This window comes from Pediculus humanus, genomic scaffold (assembly GCF_000006295.1).
Source record: "Pediculus humanus corporis 1103172107406 genomic scaffold, whole genome shotgun sequence".
In the NCBI taxonomy this organism is placed as follows: domain Eukaryota; kingdom Metazoa; phylum Arthropoda; class Insecta; order Psocodea; family Pediculidae; genus Pediculus; species Pediculus humanus.
The window spans coordinates 30,562-58,336 of record NW_002987031.1 but is presented as its reverse complement, the minus strand read 5'-3'; the positions used below and the strand labels follow the sequence as shown (position 1 = coordinate 58,336).

At 30.1% G+C, this 27,775-nt stretch overlaps 2 protein-coding genes across 2 annotated transcripts; both read right to left on the bottom strand.

Moving 5' to 3' along the window:
- Positions 1-1,282: 1,282 nt before the first annotated feature.
- Positions 1,283-2,099, bottom strand: Phum_PHUM058250 (grb2-associated binder, gab, putative; the record flags this gene model as incomplete). The annotated part of the gene is made up of 3 exons (XM_002423381.1): positions 1,283-1,471; positions 1,599-1,859; positions 1,974-2,099. 3 exons carry the CDS (start codon positions 2,097-2,099, stop codon positions 1,283-1,285), a joined length of 576 nt encoding a protein of 191 aa, XP_002423426.1.
- An 8,241-nt stretch (positions 2,100-10,340) lies between these two features.
- On the bottom strand, positions 10,341-19,725 carry Phum_PHUM058240 (uncharacterized protein; the record flags this gene model as incomplete). Its single annotated transcript, XM_002423380.1, has 10 exons — positions 10,341-10,458; positions 10,946-11,114; positions 11,408-11,588; positions 11,779-12,363; positions 12,450-12,655; positions 12,929-13,431; positions 16,542-16,675; positions 16,951-17,113; positions 17,180-18,017; positions 19,578-19,725. 10 exons carry the CDS (start codon positions 19,723-19,725, stop codon positions 10,341-10,343), a joined length of 3,045 nt encoding a protein of 1,014 aa, XP_002423425.1.
- Positions 19,726-27,775: the final 8,050 nt, after the last annotated feature.

Genomic DNA, 27,775 nt, shown 5'->3' with positions numbered 1-27,775 from the left:
TATAAAAGGAGGCTGAACGTCTCAGCCAGGGTTCTTGTTTCTCTGCACTTTGTTCTTGTTGCACAACTCTTCGTTCTTGGTGTTCGACTCTTAGTTCATCGGTTTCTCCTGATATCTTAGAGTTCAACTTGTGTCTAGGTCTAGTTTTGTGATTGTGCTTACAACTAGTAGTGTTCATAACATTATTTTAGTGACTAATTTGTTCTGTACGTGTAACATGTTGTAAAATGTTCTTATGTTGCTTACAATCAATATAATTCTTCTTTCGTTAAAAGTGTGTTCGATTTCAATCTTGAATAATACCACGAACGCGGAGGAAGATCAACGTTGTGAATCGATAATCGAATCGGGCCACGACAATATATATATATATATATATATATATATATATATATATATTTTTCTTCTGCTTTTTCTCCTAATCATCTTGTGTAGAAAAAAATAATAATATTAATGATATTATTTATCGTATAAAAAAATATAATAAATGTTATTTAAAAATAATGAGCTTTCAAATTTTTTTCCTTTTTTTTTCTTCTGCTTTTTTTTTTTGTATTTCTAAATACAAAAAAAAAATTCTTTATTACTATTATCATTATTAACGTCGCTTTCGTTTTAAAAAAAAAAAAAAAAAAAAAAAATTTTTCCCACCGAAACAATAAATTACGTCGACGTAAAGTACGAACGTACGAGCGAACGGTTCTACCGACGAGATGAAATCTCACGTTTGTTTTAAAAATTAAACATAATGATGATTGAAAAATGACAACAAACCAAAAACAAAATTTTTCTTTCTCCCCTTCTTTTTAAAAGGTTAACAAATAATAATAATACTACAACAATAAACAAACAAACAAACAAAAAGAGTAAAAAAAAAAAAAGTAAAAAAAAAAAATTATTCCAAAAGTGTCGTCGCGACTTTAAAAAAAAAATTAAAAATAAAAAATTCATTTCCGGCAAGAAAATTTCACATTCATCCTTCTCCCCATCCCCTCCTCCCCTTCCCTCTTTTTCCTTTTTCCTGTAGAAAAAAAACCTGAAAATTCGAAAGACCGAACGGGTAAAAAAAATCAATAATCAATAATAATAATATGGCACGACAGGAAAAATCCATTTTTTTTTTTATTTCCCTCTCACGTTGGACAACCTGAAAAAGAGACGCAGAACGGCAATCCTGACCAAAAAAATAAAAATTTTCTTCTTCTTCTTCTTCTTTATCATTCTTCTCCGAACGTTTGTAACGGGTAAAAACAAAAACAAAAACTGGAAATGATTTTCCAGACTAAGAACCGTGTTCGAATTCTTGATAACCTTCCGCACCGGTAAAAATGACGTCGACCCAAATTCTCATGGCTTCCGGATTTGGCGCCATTAAATAATACGTTCTCTCGTGTGTTTTTATTACGAACGTCACGTGGGGATTCGGGGATTTGACAGAGTTGAGATGATCCACGTAAACTTCTTCGATGGCCTGAAAGAAACAAAAAACAAAAAAAAAAAAAAAACAAACGATTACGTCATTAATTTTTCTTCTCCGTGTTTTCTCTCTCTCTCTCTCTTTCTCTCTCCCCGAAAAATTTTCCATCGACTCAACTCACTTGAAAGTACGTGCCTCCCCTTTGTTTCTTTTCCGTTTTGTCCATGTAATAGGTAAGAGTTCGTTTCGTTCTATCGAAAACGAACCATCTTTTATTCCAATGATGAAATTTTCCACCCAATTTATGGAGTATCCCTCTACAAGAGGTCGAATCTATGAAAACGTGAGGGCAAAGGTCAACTTGATGACCCGCGGATTCTATGTGTTGCCTCAAATTGAGGGATTCGCTTTTGATGGGCAAATACCTCGTCAGGGGCCTTTGCTGGAAAATCACAGAAAAAAAAAAAATTTTTCAACGGAATTCACGAAGGCGGGAGGGAGGACAGGGGTCGGGCGGGGTCAGGAGGTCAACAAAAAAAATTTTTTTTTTTCTTACCTGAATAAGTTTGGCCGGTTTAAATTCTCTTTTTTTCACGTTGACCTGATGATCGAATTCCGATCCCGAATAATCGGATATAGGTCTGGAATTGCGAAATTCTCCAGAATCTGATTCTTTTCGCATCTTCGAAACAAACAAAAAAAAATAATGATAATAATAGTGATAATGATAATTATTAAGCGTGAAAATAAATATAGTATAAAAAATTTTTAAGGGCTTAAATTGAACGTTTGTTTTATATTTCGACATTTTCATTCGCATTCGTTTCGTTCGTTTGTTTGTTTGTTTTGTTCGTTCGTTCGCTCGTTCCTTCTTCGTTTATTTGTTTTGCAAACAATTAACAAAAAAATAAATAAATTAATTAAATTTTTTTTTTTTGCGGGGGCGGTACGCGGGGTTTTAATCTACGCATAAAAAAAATTTTCTTTTCAATTTATTTTAAGTAATTTTTCCCGATTATTACGAATTTTCCCGTCGTCGTAAATAAAAATTTTACGCGAACATAAAAAAAAAAAAATCAATAAAATCGTTAAAAAAAAAAAAAGTGATTGTTTTGGTTTACTAAGAAAGATGACGACGACAGCAAAAACGCAACAACAACAACAGCAGGAGGAGGAGAAAGAATTTTCGGGCGTAAAAATGAGTCAAAAGGTTTTTTTTTCTTTTCTTTTTTTTTTTTTTTACGGATTCGACATTTTAACTTATTTTTCTTTTTATATGTATATAACCCTCTCTCTTTCTCTCTCTTTTTCTGACTCACTACTCTCTTCCTTCGCTTTCTCTCTCTCTCTCTCTCTTTCCCTCACTCACTCACTCACCCTCCCCACGGTTTCGATTTTGTTCAATTTTATTTTCTCCCACTTCTATTACTATTAAAAATATTTTTCTCGGGAGAATCAAAATGGCAATAATAAAATTCCACATGCTAAACAACTCCTGGGGGGCTCGAAATCATCCTTCGCAGAATTCGAAATCGATTCTCAAAGCATTCTTTGTCAGCAGTGATGCCAACTATTTAAACGCAATTTTTTTTTTTTTTTTCTCGAAAATTGTTTCACATAAAAATCTAAAAATATATATAAATATTTTTCTTTTATTTTCTTTTCTTTCTATTTTTTTCATTTCAAAGCTGCCACGATGATGATGATAATCACAATAATAATAATAACAAACGATGAACGCGATCTAAAAAAAAAAAAAAAAATTCTCGCGCGTATGCGTGCGGCATGAAATTACAAAAAATAAATAAATTAAAAAAAAAAAAAAAAAAATAGGCAGGGCCTTCGCTCCTTCTCGTGCACGAAACTTTTTCATTTAAATCATGGCTGCCAATCTAACAACAGGAACAGCAGCAGCAGCAGAAGCAAAAATAAAATTTCTACCGGATTTTAAACAATTCCCTTCACGCAAATTTTCACTGACGACGAAAGAAAGAAATTTAATTTTTTTTTGTCCCCCTCTCTCTTCTTTTCCTTCTTTTTGTTTCTTGAAAATCATCATCATCATTATCGTCGCTAAAAAGCCTTGGAAAATTGTCAAAAGGATTTCATTTCGGATCACCGACCCGAATATTCGAAAGCGAAACAATACTTATAATTTACAATATTATATATATATATATAATAAAACGCTCGCGGCACGCGCTTATTTATTATCATCATTATTAATATTAATATCAGCGTGATTAATAATTATTATCACTAAGTGTCCGTTTAAATTAAACTAGGCCGTTTCGTATTATTATTATTATTATTATTATTATTATTATTATTATTATTATTACTAATTGACTTTTCCCAACGCTGACTGAGTGCGTGTGCGTGTGGGCCGCAAATTCATTCAAAAAAAAAAAAAAAAAAGAAAAAAAAATCGTTCATGTAATTGAAAATTATTACAACGTAATAAATTTTTCATTTAAAAAAAAAAAAAAAAAAAAAAAACCCGCATTTCCCCCCCATCCCCCCTCTTTCTTTCACACGCACGCACACACCATACCGTCCATACCGATTTTATATATACATGCATATAATCGAATGAAAATATATAAGCGGTAAAATATTTTCTCGAATGCTTACGATTCCCTGGAGACGTTGTCAATTTAAAAAAAGAAAAAAAAAAAAAACAAAATAATAATGATAATAATGATAGTCACGGAACACGAACCCCCTTCCCTCCTTCTAGTCCCCTCCCTCTCCCCATCCAGTCACCCTTCGATTGAAATATACAAAACAAACGAAAATTGATGTAAACCGCAAAACTAAATCTCATAACACCGATTTTGTAGTCAATAAAAAAAAAAAAAAAAAAAAATTAAATGACAAAGAAAATAAAATCCGACATGCGTCGGTCGGAATAAAAAAAAATAAAAAAAATAAATAAATAAATAAATAAAAATAAAATCTCAAAACGCATTAAAAAAAAAAAAGAGTCAAAGGAAAAAAAGGAAAAAAAAAAGGAAAAAAAATGGCAAATGATGAATCTCGAAACGTGAAAAATTCCCTCAGGAGGTTGTCAACCATTAAATTTCCATTGAAAATAAAAACAAAATTACAATTTTCTCCTTTCTCTCTCTCTCTCTCTCTCTCTCTCTCTCTCACTCTTTCTCTCACTTTATAAATATGTATGTATTCTTGTACGTGTGTAAAGGCGCGTCCGCTCGCGAGAGAAAGACAGAGAAGCAGAGAGAGAGAGAGAGAGAGAAATAGGCTTATGTAAATTGTAGTAACGAAAACTTTTGATGCGAAAGGTTTTTTCGACGACATTAAAATTCATGTTTTTATTGATATGTCCCGAATAGTTTCCGTTCCTGTCTCTCTCTCATTCACTCACTCTCTCTCTCTCTCTATATATATATATATATATAAATTTTTAAAGTCCGCTCCGGTCGTGGTAGGAGATGGAAAAAAAAAAAGAGAGAGAGTGTGTGTCAGTCCGTTCATATTTTTTTTGATAACATTATCATAATTCAAATTTACATTTACGACAAATAAAAATTACATTTTTTTTTTTTTATAGAAAAAGTTTCGATGATTTTTCGAAAATAAAAAACTGATAACTTAACAGAATTCGAATTCGCACGTGCGTGTGTGCGTGTCAAAGAAAATAATGACGAAATCGCGGCGAATCAGTAATTAAATAAGTAACTAAAAAAAAAAAAAAAACAATTATAAAGGCGGCGTCACGATAATCTCACCGACAAACAAACAAACAATCAAACAGGTACAAGAAATGCTTTCTCCCCGCAACCCCACCCCTCCTCTAGGCAACAATTTATTCCCATTTACTTGAAAATTTTCCCACGGATCTTTTCCCTCATGGAATCATCCGAGCGAGAATAAAAAAAAAAAAATTTTTTCCTTTCTATAAAATTTCATATTTGACACGCGTTAATGAAACACGTTCGTATCGAACGTGTGTGTGTGTGCGTGTGTACACACACTTTCAAACACGTTCGTTACGTGTTAAAAAAAAAAAAAAAAAATATTTCATATTAAAACACAAAATAAAAAAAAATTCAAATTAATAAAAAAAAAAAATGAAATAAAATTCAATTTCGTTCTCGTTTTTAAAAATAAAAAAAAAAATCCGTCGCGTGTTTGTTTGATTTGTTCGTTTGTTCAACAAACAATATGTAAATTTCTGAGATGCGTTGGGGAAAAGCGTAAATATGCAAATAAAAAAAAAAAAAAAGAATAGGACGACCGATTATAACCGTTCCTTTCACAAAAAAAAAAAAAAGAAATTTTTTTTTTCAAGTACCTGAGGATGATGAGATGATGGTAGGAGCAACCTTCTTCTTTTAGGTTGTTTCCTCCTATACTTAACTTTTAAATAATTCATCCAAAGTGACATTTTGAAATTTTTTCTATCTATCTATCTCTCTCTTTCCCTCCAATCAAAACCGATACGTATATATTTTACTAAACTTTGATTTTTTTTTTTTTTTTTGCGTTTACGTTCACATTATTAACCGTTCGAATTATTATTATTATTATTATTATTATGTTGGTAATGATTTCATTTATCCGTTCGCACAATTTCAATCGTTTTTTAATCAAAAATCAAATAAACCCAAAAAAAAAAAATTCTAACGAGGAATCTTTGAAATGGTTCACTGCCAAGGTAAAACAAGACAAAAAAAAATTGCATCACACGAAATTCGGACACTAAATAAAAAAAACAATTCACTTTTTTCCTTTCCCCCCACAAAAAAAAAAAAAATAAAAAAAAAATTTTTTCGAATTGAATCACTTCCGCATTTTCTTTCCCGTTTAATCACGGGGGACCCGCATTTGATTGCTCGTTAAACTTCTTTTAAACAACATCGGAACAAAAGTGAAATTTTTTCTTTTAATTTTTTTTTTTCTTCTTTCATTCTTTAATAAAAAAAAAAAAAAAAAAAGAGAGCGATAGAAAGAGAGAGAAAGAAGAGGGAGGGGGCGTTCACGTGATCAAACCATTAACTTTGTCCTTCGTTTTGGCTCTGCGTGCGTGTGTGTGTATATGAGTGAAATTCGTTTAAAAGCTCTTAATAATTTCTATTTACTTTTGTTTGTGTCGAATTCGCCTCGAGTACGAATTAATAAAACAAATTTTTTCTTTTTCTCTTTTCCAATCGATCGTTTGTTTAATAAATAAATTTCAATTAAATTTTAATTAAATTTAAATTAAATTTGACTTTCTCCATTTTCGATTTATCGAATAATAATAAAAAACAATACATCGATTGTTAATCATTTTTGCTTTTCTTCTTCGCTTTCTTCCTTTCCTTCCTTTACGTTTTCCACGTTTTCCAAAAATTAATTAAAGTTATCATCATCATCATCACCACTACCACCATCAACATTATGACGTCTCAATAATTTTTTTCGTACGAAACGAATTTTTTTAACGTGTGAGCGAAATGTTCGATTTTGTCGCAAAATCACTTTCGAAATAAAAGAGCAAAGGGAGAGATAGAGAGAGAGAGAGAGAGAGAGAGAAAGAGAGAGAGAAAGAGAGAGAAAGAGAGTGGGAAAAACAAAAACAAACACATCAAATCTCAAAAAACTCACCCCATCCCTTTCCCCGAGTCGGAAAAACTTACTAATTTACATACGTGATGATTTTCTCTCGTTTCCTTTTTTCCCAACGCGCTCCCTTCGCGGCAAAATAATTTTTGTTTCCAACAGCTTCCCCTCACCCCTCTCCTCCCTTCCCCTACTTCATTCAGCCGTACGTACGACAACCCATTCGAAATGATCTTTCGATATTTAAATAATTATTCCACCTGTTGTTGTCGTTTTTCAAAAAAAAAAAAAAAAAAAAAAAATGCCAAAAACCGATTTGAATTTCGTGCCAAAAAAAAAAATGTCCCATAATGGCGATACCGCAAAAATTTCATTCATTTCCGGTTTTTTTTTTTTTTTCAAAAAACGACCGACTTCACCGACCGACCACTCATTTAATAATCCTCCCACTACAAAAATTTCACATTAAAAACGAATATTCTAGAAATTTTTTTTTTTTCTTTTCTTCTTTCTTCTTTTTCCATTTGGTTTGAATGATGATGATGATGATGATGATGATGATGATAATGATGATATTAATAAATTTTCAAGTGATTTCAAAATCAAATTAACGAAACGTTTAAAGAGCAATAATTTTTTTAAACGATTTGATAACCTCTTTCGACTTTCGTAATATCTTTTGGTCAAAAAACGTATAAAAACGGCAGCAAATCAAATCGAATGAATTAAAAAAAATTTTACTTGATGTTGTCCCCCCACACCCCAACCTAGCCCCCCATCAAAAAAAAAAAAAAAATGTTTCCGGTTTTTTTTTTCCGGGAAAAATTTCTAAATTATTATTATTATTCTCTTGCGTCCGTTTCGAAAAAATTTTTCGCACTCGTAGACGCCCCCCCCCAACGTTCGCTGTCGACGAACATGTTTTTCTTCCTCCCTCGCCCCCCTCATTAGCATCCCTAATCTTTTCGAAAGCGGTGAAGGACAAACTCGAGTTTCGACCGTTCAAAGAATTTCCATTTGGTCGAATTGAATGACGGGAAAATTCGTCGCGCGAAGGAAAACAAAAAAAAAATTTAATAGGGGGAGGGGGGAGGGAAAGTTCACGAAGGTCAAATTTTTTTTCTTTTTCTTTCTCTCTCTGTTAACTGTTAACGTCATCATCCATTATCATCGCCCTTGAATTTTTTATTAAATAAATAAACAAATGAAATGCATGTGCAAAATGTCGTTACAGGTTTTTTTTTATTTTTATTATCAATTAAATGTGTTATTATTGTGTGAATTTTTAACGCAAAAAAACAACAAACAAACAAACAAACAAACAAACAAACAACAAATTTGATTCACGTTTTTCCTTTGATTTCCCCCTCCCCCCACTTTTTTTAAAAAATATTTTTAAATAATTAACCATCAAATCAAAACCCACTCGAACGTTTTTTAATAGGTCATCATTTAAAAAAAAAAAATCGACTTCATTTTTTTTTTTTTTTTTAACACGCTGTTGTCACAATCGAACAAATCGTTTTTTTTTTTTTCATGTGTGTGTGTGTGCGCGTTTGTATATATTTTCGTAACTTTCTAGAATCTTCTTCGTTTTTATCCGACGATACGTCGTTTTTAAAAAAACATAAAAACAAAAAAAAAAAAATTCGCCAAATGTTTTCGATCCGTTCGTTCGTTCGTTTTTTTTCCGTTTCAATTTTAATTTTTTATTCCGACCATCTTCGACGTTCGGACGAACGCTTTCGAAACAACAATATTATTATTATTATTATTTAAAAAAAAAAAAAAAAGCGAACCAGATAAGCAAACTTTTTTTTTCTAAGATGAAAAAATGATATTCGCAACGGTTAACATTCTACGTGTGCCACAAAAAATTTGGCAAGTTGAAAAAAGTAAAATTTTAAATAATGATAATGATAATAATAATAATAATAATAATAATAATAATAATAATAATAATGACGATGATGATGATAAACGATTTGTCTTTAGCTTTAAAAAAAAAAAACTATTAATAAATTTCGCGAATTCGTCTTTAGTTCCGTTAGTCAGGCACAAAACAGCTAACCTTGTCATTTTTATTTGACCCAATTTTTCCATTTTCATAAACTATAAAAAAACCATCATCTTACGATTTATGAGGGAAAGGGGAAGGGGGAAAAGGAAAAAAGAAAGAATCAAACAATCGATTAATCGAAAAAAACAAAAAAAACAAAAAAAAAAACGCGAATTCGACATCAAACTTTTCTTTTTTACCAAAAAAAAATTTTCTCAACAGACTTAGTAATCAAGACTTGCATCGAAGCGAGATAGAAAGAGAGAAAGAAAGACAAAGAAAGAGAAAGAGAAAGAGAGAGAGAAAAACAAAAAAAAAAACTTTTCATCGATTCATCCATTTTTTTTTTTTTTTTTTTTTTTTTCAATAGGAAAATTCAAATAAATTACGCGAAAAATTTCAACAAAAAAAAAAAAAAAAAAGGAAAATCCGAATCGGAATTTTCAAACTTAAAAAATTTTATTTTTTTTTTTTTTTGTTGGCTGAGATTCTCCCGACGCCGCAATTTTTTTTTTTTTTTTTTTTTTTTTTATTATCAATCATTTACGTAATAAAAACGTTTTTCTCGAATTTTTTTTTTTTCTCGTTCAAACAAACACGTGGACCGGAAAATAAACTTTTTCATCTTCATATTTTTTTTTTAATTAATTAATTATAAATTAAATAAAATAAAAGTAAAAAATTAAGACACTCTCTTGTAAAAAAAAAAAAAAAAAAAGAAAAAGAAAAAGTTTTGATCGAATGAGTGAGAGAGAGAGAGAGAGAGAGAAAGAGAGAAATCGTTTCGAAATAAATGAAAACTCGATTCGAACACGTTTCAACAATTATTATTATTATTATTATATAAATTTTCTTCCAAAATTTTCAATTCGATTGATAAACTTGTAACGAAATAATAATAATAAATAAATAAATAAATAAATAGATGGATGGATAAAATGAAATCTTAAATCAATATTTAAATAAACGATATAAATAATTTTTAATCGAATTCGAAATTACGTTCGGCGGTCGAAATATTGTCTTCGTTCAAGAGACAAAGAAAGAAAATAATTTTCCGTGCCTGGTTTGGGAAAGTGTTTGCCATGCTCCCCCCCCATCGCCCTTTCCTCCGGCCCTTTCCGTTCGTTCGAAACGGAAATATAACCCGTCTTCCGGTTTTTTTCCTTTCGCTCTTCCCATTCTCCTCCCATCTATCCCCCATACCCGCCCTCGTCTCGCGATATTTAATCAAGTTTTGGTAAAACGTTCGCATTCGTGAGTTCTCGTACTTTTTCGCGTAAAGTTTTGAAACAATCATACATACAGTAAAAAAGATGATTGGCTTACCTTATCGTAAGAACTTGCCGAACTTCTTGCGTCTTGTGATAAAATGGCTCCAGGCAAAGACTTTTCAATGTCGTCACTGCTTGCACTGGAAAATAACAAGAAAAAAAATTTTTTTTTTACATTTTGGATGTTACACGGCGCACGTAAGTAGCCCCCCCCCCAAAAAAAAAAAACGATGGAAATAATTTAAAGCTATAACAAGAAAACAAACAACTGCAACGAAAAACAACAACAACAAAAACAAAATTTGACAAAAAACAGAAAAATTTCGAATTGAAAAAAAAAAAAAAAAAAACATTTTAAACCCCTCCTTTTTTCAACGAGAGAGAGAGAGAGAGAGAGAAAGAAACAAGAAATAATAATAATAATAATAATAATGATAATAAATCTAAATATTTTTTAAAACTTTTTCTCCATTTTGGACATTTAAAAAAAAAATTTTTTTTTTTCAATCATTATGATCTGGGACGTCAAGTTTGACGTCATGGAATGTCTGAACAAAATGTAATAATAATAATAATGAAATCCTTTCTTTTTAATCTGTCGTATTGACCAATAAATGTGCATAATACCTTTCTGTTGGATGATCGCTGCAGGTGACGTTGGATTCTTCGCTCCCGACGCTGTTTAAACTATTGCATTCTCTCTGACGACTTTGCTCCCACTGTGCTCTAACTTCATCCTGTGCTCTTCTTTTCAATTGCTCAACTCTTTTCCTCTCCTCTTCGATAACGTGACTACCTATTAACAATCATTTTTTTTTTTTTTTTTTATTTGTCTTTGGCAAAAAACAAAAAAAAAGAAAAAAAAAAAAAAAAAAAAAGGAAGCCATATATTATGTAAAAATTGAGCGACCGCCAATTAAAAGTTTTTTTTTTTTTATTTTTAAAGACGACACGACTCCAAGATTTTAAATAATCTTCGGCTCTGCATCCTCCTCATTCTCCCCTCCCCTCACTCCCTCCCTCCCTCTTTTTTCTTTCTTCTTTACCATTTAAGCTTTACGGTCTGGTGAAAATTTGAATAACATTTACCCTGTTTAGCCAGGTGCAACTGTCGATTCTTTTCAATTTCCTTCAACGATTCTAATGTTTTCCTTCCGAGTGATCCAGTTTTGCCAACATCGATGGGCGCATTTGACGTCACTTTACTAATTCTGACTAAATCCTCTTGAGAACGTTTCGAACGTTGATTGTCTTTTGAATTTATGGAACCCTAACAAAAAAAAAAAAAAAATTTCTTTTCGTAATCAGACATGAAGTGATAATCTCGGCGATAATAATAATAATAATAATTACAACGATTACCGCGTAACACTTTACCCAAACTTAACAAACACTTATAATCCTAACCCCTAAAATCATTAAACCAATTTTTTTTTTATTTGTAATAAAGATAAAATTACCTCTTCAGAACCGGAAATGTTATCCGGATTAGATTCCGCGGATAATCTAACGTCTAATTCTTTTAATTTCTTTCTGGCTTCTTCCATTTTTTGTTGTAATTTAATTTTTTGAAGTTCCAACGAGTTACTTTCTTTTTGCGATAATTTTTCAACGTCTCTTATCTGATCTTCGAGTTCCGAAAGTCTCATCTTTCTCTCGTCTATTTTTTTACTTATTTCGTTCACGTCTCTCTGAAGTTCATCTTTGGTCGCCAACCAATTGGCTTCTTCTTCCAAATGCTTGAATTCTATGTCTTCGAACAATTTCCTTTCCGCTTCTAATTTTTCAACGGAATTTTTATAGTCTTCGGAAAATTCTTTTTCCTCTCCCAGCTTTTCTTCCATTTTCGACAATTCTTTTTTCAATTCCATTATTCTTTCGTTGCAATTCCTTTGCGTTTCCGTATCTCGACTCTTGCACTGATCTATTTCGACGTCGAGTTGTTTTTGCTTATCTCTCAGCGAATCGAGTTTTTCTTCGTCCAATTTTTGCTTTTCTTTTTCGGATAAATATTCAGCGTTGAGAAGAGCCATTTCCATTTTAATCTGAAACAACAACGATTGAAAATAAATAAATAAATAAATAAAAAAAGAATGACGACGATTTCAACGGAAATTATTTAACTGTTTACCTCTCTGAGTACTTCCTCTTCTTGTTGTTCTAAATTATTAATATCCGATTTCAGTCTAGTAACGATACCCAACAGCGTAGATTTTTCCACTTTGAGTTTTCCCCAATCGACCGAAGGTTTTTTCTGTCTTAGAAAACTTTCAGTTTCGCATAAATTTTCTTTGGCATTTTCATTATTTTTAACTCTGAGTATGTCCCTCTCGGATTCTGGCAAATCGTCGTTTAATTCGTCGTTTGCCCATGATTCTTCTCTCTGCGTCATCATCTGTTCTTTCTTCGTCAATTCCGTAATTCCTCCAGTGTTTTTATCCGCTTCTTCCAATTCGGAGAGTGTGGCAGAAAATTCTTTCTCCAGCGAAGTCATCAAATCCGTTAAATCTTTGGCGTTATCAAGGGGTAAAATAAATTTGAAATTTTCCATTGTCTCCTGGTCTGAACAAACTAAATTATTTAAATTGCTGAATTTATTCAACTGTTGACTCGGAGTAAGGTATTTTCTATTTTGCATGTTGGGCGAAATATCCCTGTATTTTACTGGATCTGCCGTGTCGTAATCGTCAAATCCTGATAATTTTCTAAGAGCGTGATTGGTTGCCTCTTTCGATTGATCCCGAACGGTCGTTCGTATTCTTGTACGAGGACTTTGTGGCGGTATAACCTTTTCGTGATTTTGAGGATTTATAACGAGGGTATTTTCAACGTACACGTGCTTGCTCACGACCGACGATATATCGTATTGTTCCTGTCCTTCGACGACGTTCGATGAACTTTCGTGCAAACGAGACGATTCTGGATTACTTTCGCTTTGAAGGACGCCGTTGATCACGTGAACGTTATCGTAAAGGCAATATCCCGAATTATTCGGCAAATTCGGCGAGTCGAACGTGAATACTTGACCGAATTCGTCATCCGAATTCCCTGCCAAAGGTGAAGGTAAACCGTTGTTTCGTTTTTCTCTCGGAAGCGAACCGTTCGTTTTGATTCTGAAATTAAATATATGCAAAAAAAAAAAACTAAAAAACAAAAAATTAACATCTCTAAATATAAACTTAAAGAAAAAACCAAAAAAAAAAAAAAAAAAAAAAAAAAACTACAAACTTATTGCGACAAACTTCCGGTAGATTACGAGAGAGAGAAAAAAAAAAAGAACAATCGCGATCAACGTATCGCAAAGAAGCGTGTAAAAATTATTATTATCACTACTATTGTCATTAACAATAAAATTATCGTAAAAAATAAATTCTTAATTTAAATTTTAAAAGCAGACTTTTCCTTTGCCCCCCCTCCTTTTTTTTTTTTTTTATCAAAACATCTTAACTTGCTAAAATAAAATAAACGTGTAACCTCGGTAAAAGCTTTTGAAACTACGATTTATTGTATGTAAAATGTGATTAAGACTAAATTTATACTCGACTTTTTTTTCTTTTTTTTTATCGCTTAGCGTTTAATTGCTCTTAATATTATGAATCATTTTAATTTTTTTTTTTTTTTTTTTTATTCTTACTTTATTTATTACCTCGTTCGTTTTGTTTTTATCTAAATTTCATTTTTTTAAAATTATAAATTTAATAAAAATGTCATCACGTAAACGAACAACCACTTTATTTTAAAATAATTTTCAATTGAAAATTTCAAGTTTTTAACAGTCAATCAAACACTCGCACACACGCGAGTTTTCCTATCGAAAAATAATAATAATAATTCCGTAACTCGTTTTAAATTACGTTCGTACAAACGGGAGCAAGTAAAGTAAAGATCAATAAATCGATAAATACAATTTTTTTTTTAATCAATCAATCGATCGATCACAAAACATGTGTACGCCACCTTCAGGAAAAAAAAAACAACAACAACAACAACAAAAGTCTCAACACGGTTAATAATTAAAAAGATTTAAAAAACAAAGTCGGTTTCCGTGCACGCACTTTAATTGCCTGCATCGAAGCATGACAACGACTAAAAATTAAAGAATGATACCCGCGACAGCCGAGGAGACATCACACACACACACACACACACATTACAGATAACTACACCGTTGAATAAACATAACAAACAATGACGTACTCGACTCGTCAAATAAAATAAAAAGTCTCGTCGAGCAAGCAAGCAAACAAACAAACAAACAAAAAAATTTGTTCAAAACTTTCCATCTCTTTTCATTTCAACCAATAGAAATTCATTATTAATGTTATGCGATTATGAAACGCGCGGGTAAAAATGATAAGAAAAATTGTTTGTCGACAAACGAAATGCAAAATAACGACAAAACCGTTGCTTTTTATCATCAATCCGAACGCACACGCACGCAGAACGGGTGCAGGCCCCTTCGTTAATAAATAACAAGAAAATATACCGATCGTATAATTAATTGAAATTAAAGATATACAAATTGTTACGTAACAATCGCGGACGCCATATTAATAATTTTTTTCTTTAAACGTGTACGTAAATAAATAAATAAATAAATAAATAAATTTTTACCTTCTAGTTTTTTCCAAACACTTTTTTTTTATACAAAAAACGAATCCATAACAAATTCAGATGTAAACCGCGATAAAATTCGTTGTTGTTTTTTTATACAACGTATTATTTTATTTTATTTTTGTGATAAACCGTAATTTAATATTGAAATTATATATTTATATATATATATAAATAAGTACGTAAGAAACGAGTTCAGCAAATAACGCACACGCACACACGCACTCACACGCACGCACACAACAGCTTTCCGTGAAAATGGTATATACCATTAATTATAAAGAAACGAATTAGATTTTCCCGCAGGATAGTTAGTATCTATCATCTTAAAAAAAAAAAAAAAAGGCAAAGGTGTGGCTGACCGGCCGGACGGCTACCTTTCCTTATATACTATTCGAAAAATAAACGGCGAATATTAATAATGATAATAATAATAATAATAATAATAATAATAATATTTAACCTCGCCCCGAAAAAAAATTTTCAACCCATCATTTGTTTCCTTTTTTTTTTTCGGACATTTCACTTACGTAAATTTATTCTACGCTTTTTTTTTTTTTTTTAAATATAAAGCGAGAGAAAGAGAGAGAGAGAGAAACCTTCCATTACTTTCCTTTTTCGGTAACCTTTCTTCGTTTTCCTTTTTTTTTTTTTTTTCGCGGCGAACGAAACCGCCAAGATTTATCGGATTTTTAAACGCACGAACCTGATCGGGTTTTAATTAATGAGCCGATAACCAACGCTCGCAATTACGACGATTATTCAAGTTATAAAACCTCAATTTTTTTTTACAACTACTCAGGTATACTCTCTCTCTCTCTCTCTTTCTCTCTCTACAGCATCAACAAAGAGTCACTTGCAAGTCTGATAATAATAATAATAATAACTCAAAGTTTAAAACGAAAATAATAAACGCATTTTTTGCGGTATCGATTTTTAATATGTGATTCGATCGACGTTTCGATGCGTTCACGTGCACGCACGCACGTACGCACGCACAACGGTAATAAGAAAATCGTAAGAGAGAGAGAGAGAGAAAATGACCAAAAATAATAATAATAATAATATTCACGGACAATTTAATCTCGTGCTTGCCTTTTTTTCCTCTTTTTTTTTTTTTTTTTTTTTTGTTAAATATTTAATGTTTTTTTTCAACCTCGTAAAAGTTCGTTTTAAATTACTTTTCCTTTGTTTGATTGTAATGCCTTATGATGATGCTCTATTTCAACTCGTTCGCATATATGCACACGCTCCCGACACAACCAACGGTAGTTTCCTCTTTTTTTTTTTTAATGGCATAACAAAAAAAAACAAAAAATTCATTTTCACTTAATTATTCAAAACTCTTTTCTTTTTTTCTTTTTTAATTATAATTTTTTTTTTTCATTTCATCTCCATGACATTTCTCTTTTATTCATTGTAAGAAAAAATTTCCAGTTCGCATGTCCCGCCAAATGTAGACTAAGAATAATAGTTGTCATCTTTTTTTTTACAATTTCCTTATTCCTTTTACGACCGAATCATAGAATTCGCACACATCAAAACATTCATTCCAGTAGTAGTAGTTTTTAATTTAGGATATATATAAATATATTTAAGGTATACGAACCTATTTTGTTGCAACGTGGGCGTCGTCGGAACAACTTTTGTTTGTCGCTCGTTTTGAATTTGCCTTTCGTACTCGGCGCACATGTTTAAAATATCGTCCAGTCTCGGTTTTTCCGGTCCTCCTGTTTTTTCATCCTGCTTATTATTTGAGTAACGAACCTGAAAATTCACGTATAAAAGCATAAATTGAATAATATAAGCGAAAAATCTCGAAACTTCGACAAAATTTTAAATTCTAAGAATTAAAAAAAAAAAAAAAATTAAATTTGACCTGAGCAAAGAAATAAAACCATCTAGAGAAAAATTAAATGTTATGCGTGCAAGTATCGACTTGCATTAAAAAAAAAAAAAAAAAAAAGAGAGAAAAAGAAAAAGATTTGGGCTGGGTGAGGGGGGGGGTTGAATCATACCTGAAACAAATTTAAATCCGTTCTGTTGTTTGTGGATGATGACGAAGATGAGTCTTCGATTCCTGTCGTGTTGAATGCGAAAGAATCGGAAGACGAATTCGTGTGCGATTCAAAATATTCCGATTTATTTTGAAAGGATTTGTTTTGTGCGGAATTGGCATTTCTGGCATTGTAGGGAGGAAAAGACGGGCGTCCCGTTACGAAAGCGTTTCCCGTAATACTATGAAACTTATCAGGTACGTAAGGAGGATTCCTATTGAACGCTGGACTTGGAAGAGAAGGAACCTTTGGAGAGAGAACTTTGTTCATTTCCGCATCACTTTCCGGCGTCACCGAACCGTTCGTTTGATGACTCGACAAAGTCTGTGAAAAATTACAAAGTGACGGCTTTTGAGGAAAGCTGGATATTGTTTGAGGAATGGGCGGTTCCACGTAATCGAGAGTTCCATTTTCCGAAGGCACGGGTAGTGAAAGGAAACTGTTTTTGTTTTTGGCATCCGCAGACGCTAGCAGTCCGTTCGGAATGCGCGAATGTCCTAAAACGGCTGCAGCCGGAGAATTGACTGTGGCACTTCCGGGAGGGAAAACTTTTGGAGAAATCGATTTGACGTTTTTCCCGGAATTCGAAGAAAACATTTCGAATTTGTTTTGTTTGTTGTTCATCGACGACGATTCCGAACTCCCGCCATTCGCTTCCTCTAACGAATCTCTCGACCTTCTAAACGGAGGCATCGGTGGTTTTTTCTCGTATTGACCACCGTCTCCGTTTCCGAAAAAATTCAGGGGTGCCGCCATTGAAATTCTAGTGTTTGGAAAAAATTCTTTCATCAAATTAGCTTCGGCCGGATGATTGAATCGCAAATAATTAGAACGTCCGATGCACAGCATGCTCCCTTGTCGAAGACGAACAGGAGAAGTAACTTGTCGGCCGTCTACCGACGTCATATCAGCTATGGGATATAATGTGACGACACCTCCTTGATTTTCTATCACGCAATGCTTGGGCTGAACTCCAGTTCCTCTGAGTACAATATCAACTTCTGAGCTCGTGCCCATGGTAACCTTGCCTTGAACAAATAGAAAAAAAAAATAAAAAACCTGTGAAAATATGATAACAACCATTATCATTATTATTATTATTATTTAATTTCAAAAAAAAAGAATATTTGATACTTTTCTTCACACTTGAAAAAATATCATTTGAAATTTGAAATTCGAAAAAAAAAAAATTTTTTTAATCGTGACTGCAACTCTAAAAATAATTTTTTTTTTTATGAGTTTATTTCGTTACTTATTTATTTACATAAAAAATAAATAAATAAATCAATAAATAAAAATTTAATTTACGATAACGATCGAAAAAAATATTTACAAATAACCAAGGAAAAAAAAAAAAAAATTTCCTACGAATTAATGACAAAAATTTATAAATAAATAAATAAATACCAAACAAGAAGAAGAAGACAAAATTTTTTTTTTCTTTATTTAAACAAACCGACTAAACATTTTTATTTTTATCATTCCCCCCACGCCCTCTCCCCATCCCCCTTTTCCCCCCAAATAACGAAAACCATTGATAAATAAAACCTATGAATTCATATAAAAACATTTTTTTTTTTTTTTTGAAAACTCCAAGCATTAAATTTGAATAAAACCTAATAATTGACTTTGAAAAAAAAAAAATTCGAAGAGAAATACGAGGGGAGACGAGGGAGGGGAGACGGGTGGAGAGACACCGGCCTCCGGTTAAATTTTTCAAGTTCACCGATACAAATTAACACTTACTTTTTTTTTATAAAAATACCTCTTTTACTACCGTAATTTTTTTTTTTTTTTTTTTTTTTTAATGTCGTAATTATGTACAATTTACCCGCCGTTTATGTATGACCTAAAGTTTAGGTTAAAAAAGTGAGAAATAAACTGGATTATTACAAGAAAAAAAAATATCCCGTCCCCTCTCCTTCCTCTCTCCTCCTCCCTCCCTCCTCTTCTTTCCAACTCATTAAAAATACTAATTAAAAAAAAAAAAAAAAAAAAATTAATGAATATGTGACGACAGCAAAAACTAATGAATTATAACAATAAATAATTGTAACCATCAATCAAATAAATTGAAACGAATTTCATTCAATAAAAAAATTTTTTTTTTCTGTTTCCCATTCGAACTCTGATTTTATTTATATAAAAAACAACTAAATAAGAAAATTAAACCTTCCTCCACCCCCTCCCCCCCGAAAAAAAAATTAAAATTTAAAAATCGAAATAAATTCCTGTCGGAAAAAAAAACATTCGTAAACAATGGCGGTTTACACGTCGGAAATGTCATTAATAATATTAAGTAATAATTTATTTTATTTATAAATGAATTAAAATAAAGGAAAGAAAAAATTCAAAGGTTTCCGGCAGGGGTCATCATCATCATCATCATCAACATGGCGACAGTGAAAAAAACTTTCATTTTGGCTTTAATTCAAAAAACTTTTTTTTTTTTTTTTTACTAAAATATATATAACCGTGTGTGTTTGTGTGTGTGTGTTTTGGGTTGCGAGAAGTTCATTACCAAATTTTTATTTATTTATTTATTTCCTTTTCCGCTCGATTTTAAAATAATAATAATAATAAAATACCTTCTGGCAACGGATGCCATGTTACGTTCGTGCTTAATCTTTCGCTTCCTATGCTGACTAGATGAGGATTATCCGTTTGTATTTTCAACGCCCTACCGGATTCTCTCACTTCGAGACTTTCAAATTGATTCGATTGAACTGCTGCCATACCTAAAAAATTAAAAACAAAACAAAAAATTATGTTTTTAAACAAAGCACAAAACAAACAAACAAACAAACACATCGAAAAAAAAAAAAAGAATGAGTCGACTGGATTTTCCACTACCTTTTCTTAATTTTTTTTTTGGCATTAAAATCATTTTTTATAAAAAAAATCTTTTTTGTTTAAATATTAACATCGTTATTTATTTATTTTTTTCTTTCTTTTAAGGCATGAGAAAAACCTGAAAGCTCGTTGTGAAAATATTTTTCCACATCGTGATTTACTACGGATCGAGAGCGAGAGAGAGAGAAAGAGAGAAAGCTTCGGGCATTTTTAATCTTTTTTTTACGGTGATGAGAACAGAAAAATTTTTGAAAAATACATTTTTCTTTTTTTTGGGGGGGACCAAATTTTTTATTTTTGTAATTAAACAAAGATACGGTTCACCCGTTAATCGTAGCAAAATTTTTAAAAACGAAACAAAAACATTGTAAAAATTACAAAATAATAATAATAATAAGAAAAGGTCAAAAGGCGAACTTAATAATTCGTGACTTTGTTTTTTGTTTTGTTTTAACGCTTTTTAAATTTTTTATTAATCGACGAATCGTAAAATACTAAAGAAAATAAATTTTAGAATTTAAAATATTTCTTTATATAAGAAAAATTAACATTGTATATTAATTAAAATAACGATAATAAACAAAGTGAAAACAGCAGGACGTAAAACAACAACAACAACAAACGACGACCACTACTCGTACGAGACGAGGGGAAACAAACGCAAACACACAAAAATAAAGAAAACAGCTGGGATTTCAAGGTTTTTTAATGTGTAGGGAAAAAAAAAAAGGAAAAAAGAAAACAGAAAAAAACAGAAAATGAAACTACGCGCTGCATAACTATAATCTTTATAGTTTTTATTTTTTTAAAACACAATAAAGTCAAAGAACTAAAAACAAAAAACAAAAAACAAAACTGAACGAAATTTTTTGTTTTTTTGTTTTTTCTCTAAACAGTTACACGACATTGTGCTCGAAAGTTCAAATTTAAACTTTTTGACCTGTGCCTTATTTAATAATTACACACAGTTCACGTGGTTGTGTAATTGACTTTGAAACAGTTTAAACATAACGCTCTAAGGAAAACAACAAAACATAACAGAGAAAAAAAGACGAAATCAAATTTTGACAAACATTTTCATTCTCGTTCTTATTCCACGACAAATAAAAAATCCGTTCGCTTCATTCTAAAACTACTTAATCGATGATCGTCGTATGTATAAAAATCAAAACGAACGTGAAAATTTAAACAAAAAAAAAAATTCACGGCTTAAATTTTTATTGAATATGTTCAGACATGTGCGTATGTCGCGAACTCGTGATCAGAATTAATCACGAAAAAAAAAAATAAAAACAATAAAAAATAATAATAATAAGATTTAAAAACTGTTAATCAAAGCGAAAAATTAATATTAAAAGAAAATAAAACGTAGAATTAATGAACGCGTTCATCGATCTGACAACACGTTTTTATCAAAAAAGAACACAAAAAGAAAATGGAAAACGCGGTTTTTCTTTTCATCAGTGCCGCCGAATCGAATTTATATACATTCGATTAAAAAAAAAAAAAAATTATTCAATGCGTCGAAGAGATGAAAAAAAAAAGTTCATAAACCTGCTGGAATTGAGGTTTAAAATTTCAAATTGCAAGTTTCACGTAAATTAATAACTCTCGAAAGAAGAAAAAAAAAATGTACCTTTTTTCTTTCTCTCTCATTCTCTCTCTCTCTCTCTTTCACTTGTAATTTATGTTTTAGTTCGTCGTCGAAAATTGTTTTAAATGGCTTTCGTTTAATAATATTCGTGCCGTCGTTAACACCGACACCACCATCACCACCACCTTCATCAACTTTAAGAGGTTTTCACAAAGATTTTCATTATTTTCTCATTTCTTAAAAAATAAGAAGGAAAATGAGAGGGGGGAGGGCAAAAAACTTTCCCGTAAGAAAAAAAAACTCGGGTAAAACATTACGTCACGCGACGACGAAATAAATTATTAAAAAAAAAAAAAAATTTTCCCCTCCCCGATTCAAAACAAACCCACGTGGACACAACAATGTGAAAAGAAAAAATGATGAAACCGTAGAAATATTCAATGAAAATATAACGAGTCGAATTGTATTTGAATGAGCTTTTGTGATCGTTTGCGTCGTGTCAGCAGAAATGTGGAACATAAGTTTAATAGCCTGTAAAATTAAGCTAATTGCTCTATTTAAGAAAAAAAAAATAGTTTCATTTCTTTATTGCTTATTTATGTACCAATTAAATAATTTATTGAGGTCACAATTAAAAAAAATTTCCAAAAAAATTACAATTAAATTTTAACTAAACAAAAAAAAAAAAAGAAAAATTTTTTTATTATTAAAAATATTTATTAAAAAAAAAAAAAAAAAAAGAGGGAGAGGGGATCGTATCAATTTTTCCTCGTATCAAACATCAAAAAAAAAAAAAAATTTCCCTCGGGGAGTAAAACCGATACGTTAAAAAAAAAAAAAAAAATTTATTTTCGGGAACGAAATTAAATTTGGCGGTTACGCATCACTGGAGCAATGAAAATAATCAAAACCGACAAACGAAAGCAACCAATAAAAAAAAAAAAACTTTTTCTTCTGCTTTTTTTTTCATCATTAAATTGCAATACTATTGACAATGTATATATATTTTTTTTTGAAACAATAATAATAATAAAAACAGTTATGCGGAGACATTAAAAAAAAAACAAAAAAAATTTTTTTTGATTTATATATACTGACCCCATTGTTATTATTATTGACTTGACAAAAAAATACAGGAAAACATTTTCGAGAAAAATAGAGAGAGAGAGTTTCAAAACAATAAAAACAATAAAAATTTAAATGTTTCAAAACTCTTAAATTTAAAAATATTTAACGTTTGTTGCATTGATGAAACATAAACAAAACAACTTTTGACACAAGAAAGTCCAACTTTTTTTGTCTCTCTTTCTCTCTCTCTCTCTCTCTCTCACGATCCAAGTTTTTACACCTGACTTAATTTTTACAGATGATGATGATGATGTAAATAATTGCATTCAAAAACAAAAATTTGACGTTTTCTGTCATTTAAAAAAAAAAAAAAAAAATTGAATAATTTAAACGGTGACCGTTTTTCGAATGAAATCCGATTGATTGACAGAAAGTAAATAAAGAAGAAAAAAAAGGTCAAAATATTTTTTTTTTTTTTGCATACGATTAATTAACATTAAAAACAAACAAAACAAACAAACAAAACAAACAAAACAAGACAAAACAATATGTTAAATAATAAAACACAAAACACTTTCTTTCTTTCTTTCATTCTTTCTTTTTTTTCCCTTTTTTTCCTTCATTCTTTCTGTATCCTTCTCTCTTTGTCCCCCTTCTCCCTCTCCCTCTCTCTCTTTCTTTTTTCATCTTTTAATTTTTTCCTTACATCATTTTATATTCTTTAATTTTAGGTACGGACACGATGGCTTCATAAAAAAAACTTTTAAAAATAAAAAATAAAAAATTGCAAACTTAATTTTTTTTTTTTTGCAACGTTTACGCGTTACCACCATTAACTTTCAGGTTTCAGGTTTTTTTTTAAATTTTTTTAAAGGTAATAATTAAGGGTAAAATATATAAAATTATAAACGATTTAAATTTTTTTTTTTTGAAAAACCTCGTTTGTATACATATTTTTTGCAAGAACCCAGAGGAAATCTTTAACGGGAGGAAAGAAAAAAAGTCGGAAAACTATTTCCTTATCATTATCATCATCATCATCCTCTTTTTTTTTACGCCTCGAAATTTTACAACTATCAAAACCTTATTATTAAAAAAAAAATAGTAATAATGATGATGATGATAATAATAATAATAAATTAACGGGGAGAATAAGTCGAAAGGCGACCACTTTAAAAGAGAAAAAAAATTTTCACAAGTTGTTATTATTATTCATTTAAATTTTCCACAATTTCGACAAACTCTGCAATTTATTTTTAAGTATAAGAAAAAATCGTTTACCCCCCCCCCTCCTCCTCCTCCCTCCCGCCCCATAAGAAAACAAATAATAGGGCTTTAAAAGGAAATTTTCCAATTTTTCCTTCACAGAATCTCGCATAGCTTTAAAAAATTCATTTTAACGATCAAATTAATTTTTTTTTCGTTCACGCACAACAACAATAACAAAGATGACGCCATGACGTTTATTTATTTATTTATTTATTATTCGTAGCGATTAACAAAACCGCATTCATTTCGCAAGAAAGAAAAAAAACTTTAAAATTATTCTCTATTTAATTATTTCCTTATTAATTAATTATTACATCATTGTGGAATTTCAATACGACCTTCGTGTTTACACATGAAAATATTTTAAATAGGAAAAAAAAATTTATTATTATTATTATTATTATTACTGGGCTCGGCTCTATGTTATTTCGCCTCCTACTTTGTTATCCTTGTCTTTTCCACCGATACTCATTTGTAAAAAAAAAAAAAATCTCTCCTTGGAATTCGTCTTTTCCATTCAAAAAAAAAAAAAAAAAATTTGAGAATTCGAAATTTGAGAAATTTTCAAAAAACGTCCGTTGCAATTATTTTACGCGTGACTACATAAATACAAACACACAACAAACGCATAACAAACAAACAAACAATCAAACAATGAGCGATAATCACGTTCGAATCACGAAAATTATTATTATTATTTTTTTTTTTTAGATTTTTCAAAAAAAGGAAATAAAATTTTCATGTTTGTTATATTATATTATTATAATTATTATTATTATTACTATTATTATTATTATTATTATTACTATTATTATCATTTTTCAAATCTCGCGGGAAAGGTCTTTTACTATTTATTTTGTTCAATAACTTTTTTTTTTTTTTTTTTTTTTTTTTCGTTTACCAGATTTAAAACAATCACAACCGAAAAAAAAAAAAAAAATTTGTTTTTCTAACTAGAAAGAAAGTATAAAAATAGACGTACATAAATAAATATTATAGAAAAAAAAAAAAAAATTAAAATTCATTCACATCTGACAAAACTTTGAAAAAGAGGGTAGAAGAAGAAGAAGAGAAAAAGAAGACGAAGAAGACGAAGAAAAAGAAGATGAAGAAAAATATTGTTTACGTTTCAAAACTGACTGGAAGGCGACCGCATGTGTTGTTGCCTTTAGAATTTATATACGCAGTCTCGCGGTAAGTAAATAAACAGTAATTTTTAATGATTTCATGTCAATAACGTAATAAAAACACCAGTAATGATAATAATGATGATAATAATAATGATGATAGCACCATCAATAGTGAAACTAATTTAATTCGAAGGAAGGGAAAGAACGAAAGAAATTTCTTTTTTCAAATTAAAAACTGCGACAAACAGTACAATTTTCTCTCTCTCCCTCTCTCACTCTCTTTGTCTCTCTCTCTCTCTTTTCATTTCCTCTTAGTAGTAGTATGACTAAGAGAAATTTTAAAAAAATGATGGCGTCTGTTACGGCGAGAAAATTTCAATAAAAAAAAAAAAAAAAACGAATAAGTACAACGTTCGCCATAAAATCAAGATAATAAAAATAAAAATAATTTTTTTTTCTTTTTTTTATCGGTAAACTAGATTATTATTATTATTATTATTATTATTATTATTATGGTTATTATTATTATTATGGTTATTATTATTATTATAAGTATATCTCATCCGACAATCCGAGACCATCTTCCAGATATATATAGAAAAAAAAAAGAAAAAAGAAAAGTTTCTTCTTTCAAACGACTAATTTTTTTATTCAAATTAAAAATCCTGATTTATTTGTAACGTAACGGAAAAAAGACGAGAGAGAAAAAGAGAAAAAAAAAGAGAGAGAGAGAGAGAGATGAATTAACCTTGTATGATTCTAAATAAATAATGGCATTACGTTTTTACCAATAAAAGCATATTTACGACGACGAAAGAATCGAGATTATTCTTATTAAAAAAAAAAAAAAGTCGAAAACCTTTATCGTTTTCACATTCGTTTATATACTTTCTGAACAAATATTTAAGAATTTAATTGTAAACGTACAAAGACTGTGATTTGAATGATTTTACCTCCTCTTTTACGACTGGCTCCCCGAGAAAGAAAGAAAAAAAAAACAACAACAACAACAACAACTAAATAAAATCAACTCGAAAGAGAACATAAATAAAAAAAAAGAAAGCATTGAAAATGACGTGAAACGTTTCGAATTTTAGTTGAGTTTCGCCGGATGTTGAAAATTTTCATATCTCGGATATCATCATCCTTCGGGGCAAAGAAGAGAGAGAAAAAGAGAGAGACAGAGAGATAGAAAGAGAGAGAGAGAGAGAGAACGTGAAAATTAATTTAGTTAAAACGAATACAATTGCCAAAGAAATATATATATAAATACAAATACAAAGAATAAATTAATTTATTATCAACTACTTCCTTTTTAAATGAAACATGGCGTTTTAATAATAATAATAATAATAATATTTATTATTATTAGTAGTAGTAGTAATAATGATAATGAACTTATTAAACGTCGAAAGAAATCTTAAATATTCACTCGTCTGGTGAAATATTAGTAGATGACAAAAAAAAAAAAAAAAGCAAAAGAAAGAAGAAATCAAATTTCCGTCTCCTAACGAGGCGTGAGGTTAATAATTAATAATGCAAAAAAAAAAAATAATAATAATAATAATAATAATAAGTCGAGTTCAAACAACGAACGACACAAGGAACAATGTTCGGATTTTAATTGTCGTTAAAGAAAAAAGTTCAAAAAATATTTTCCACGTCTCACTCCCTCTCTCTCTCTCTCTCTCTCTCTTTTTTTTGCAAGAAAAAAAATTTAAATAATAAATAAAGCCTCGTTATTAAACGTATAATTAGTTATCATTATTAAAACAAAAAAAAAAGGTTTATTAATTATTAAAAAGGCTTCCATAAGTATGTTACGCACAAGACGAGCCCATTTATTTTTCACGTCTCCTACTCAAAATACATAAAAAAAAAAAATTTTTTTTATTTAATTGAACGCCTCTTCCTACGATAATAACGACATTTTATTCAAAATAATTTTTTTTTTTTATACGCGCATATTGGCAATCCTGTTTTTATAATTACCATTTACCATTTTATGTTGTCAACAATGACGTTAAAAAAAAAGATAGAGAGAGAGAGAGAAAACGACAGCAATAATTGAACTCAATTATTTCAAATAAACTTTCATTAAGAAAAAGAAATTTATTATTCTCATGTTTTTCTCTTTTCCTTTCTTTCTTTCATTCTTAATTGAAATAACGACGATGGAAAAAAAAAAAAAAACAATGCAATTCCGCAACAGTAATGATGACGTCACGACTACAATGGCGACGACGATGATAATGATAACGATTGCATCAAATTTTATATTTTTCGAAAACAATACGCCATCACGATTTATTTATTATATAAGAGATCACACGTCATTAGTTACGTTTAATAACGTGCAAGATTTCAAAAATTTACTACTACTACCGGTTACTACTACCATCACTAACAGCTGTCAATGCAAATAAAAAACGGTTAATAATAATAATAATAATAATAATAATAATAATAATAATAATAATGAATATGAATCAGTAATCTATTAGACGTATATCGCTAATTGATTAACAGTTTATTTTGACTGATTTAGATTGATTTGAAATGCTAATAAATAAATAAATAAAATTTTTTTTAATACATGCATACACACGTCTCGGAACTTTTCATTCAAACTAAAAAATCAATAATAATGATAATGATGATGATGATGATTTTTACGTCTATAAAAAATTTTAATTCCATTATTATTATTATTGAGTTTTTTTTTATGCCAATGACTTGTATAATAAGAAGTGAGAATTTAACGTCAATAACAATTAAATAGTTTAGTTAAAACAAGTTTAGAACGGATTATTAAATAATCTTTTTTTCTTTTTCTTTCTACGAATGCCGCGAAAAATTTAATTATTATTAA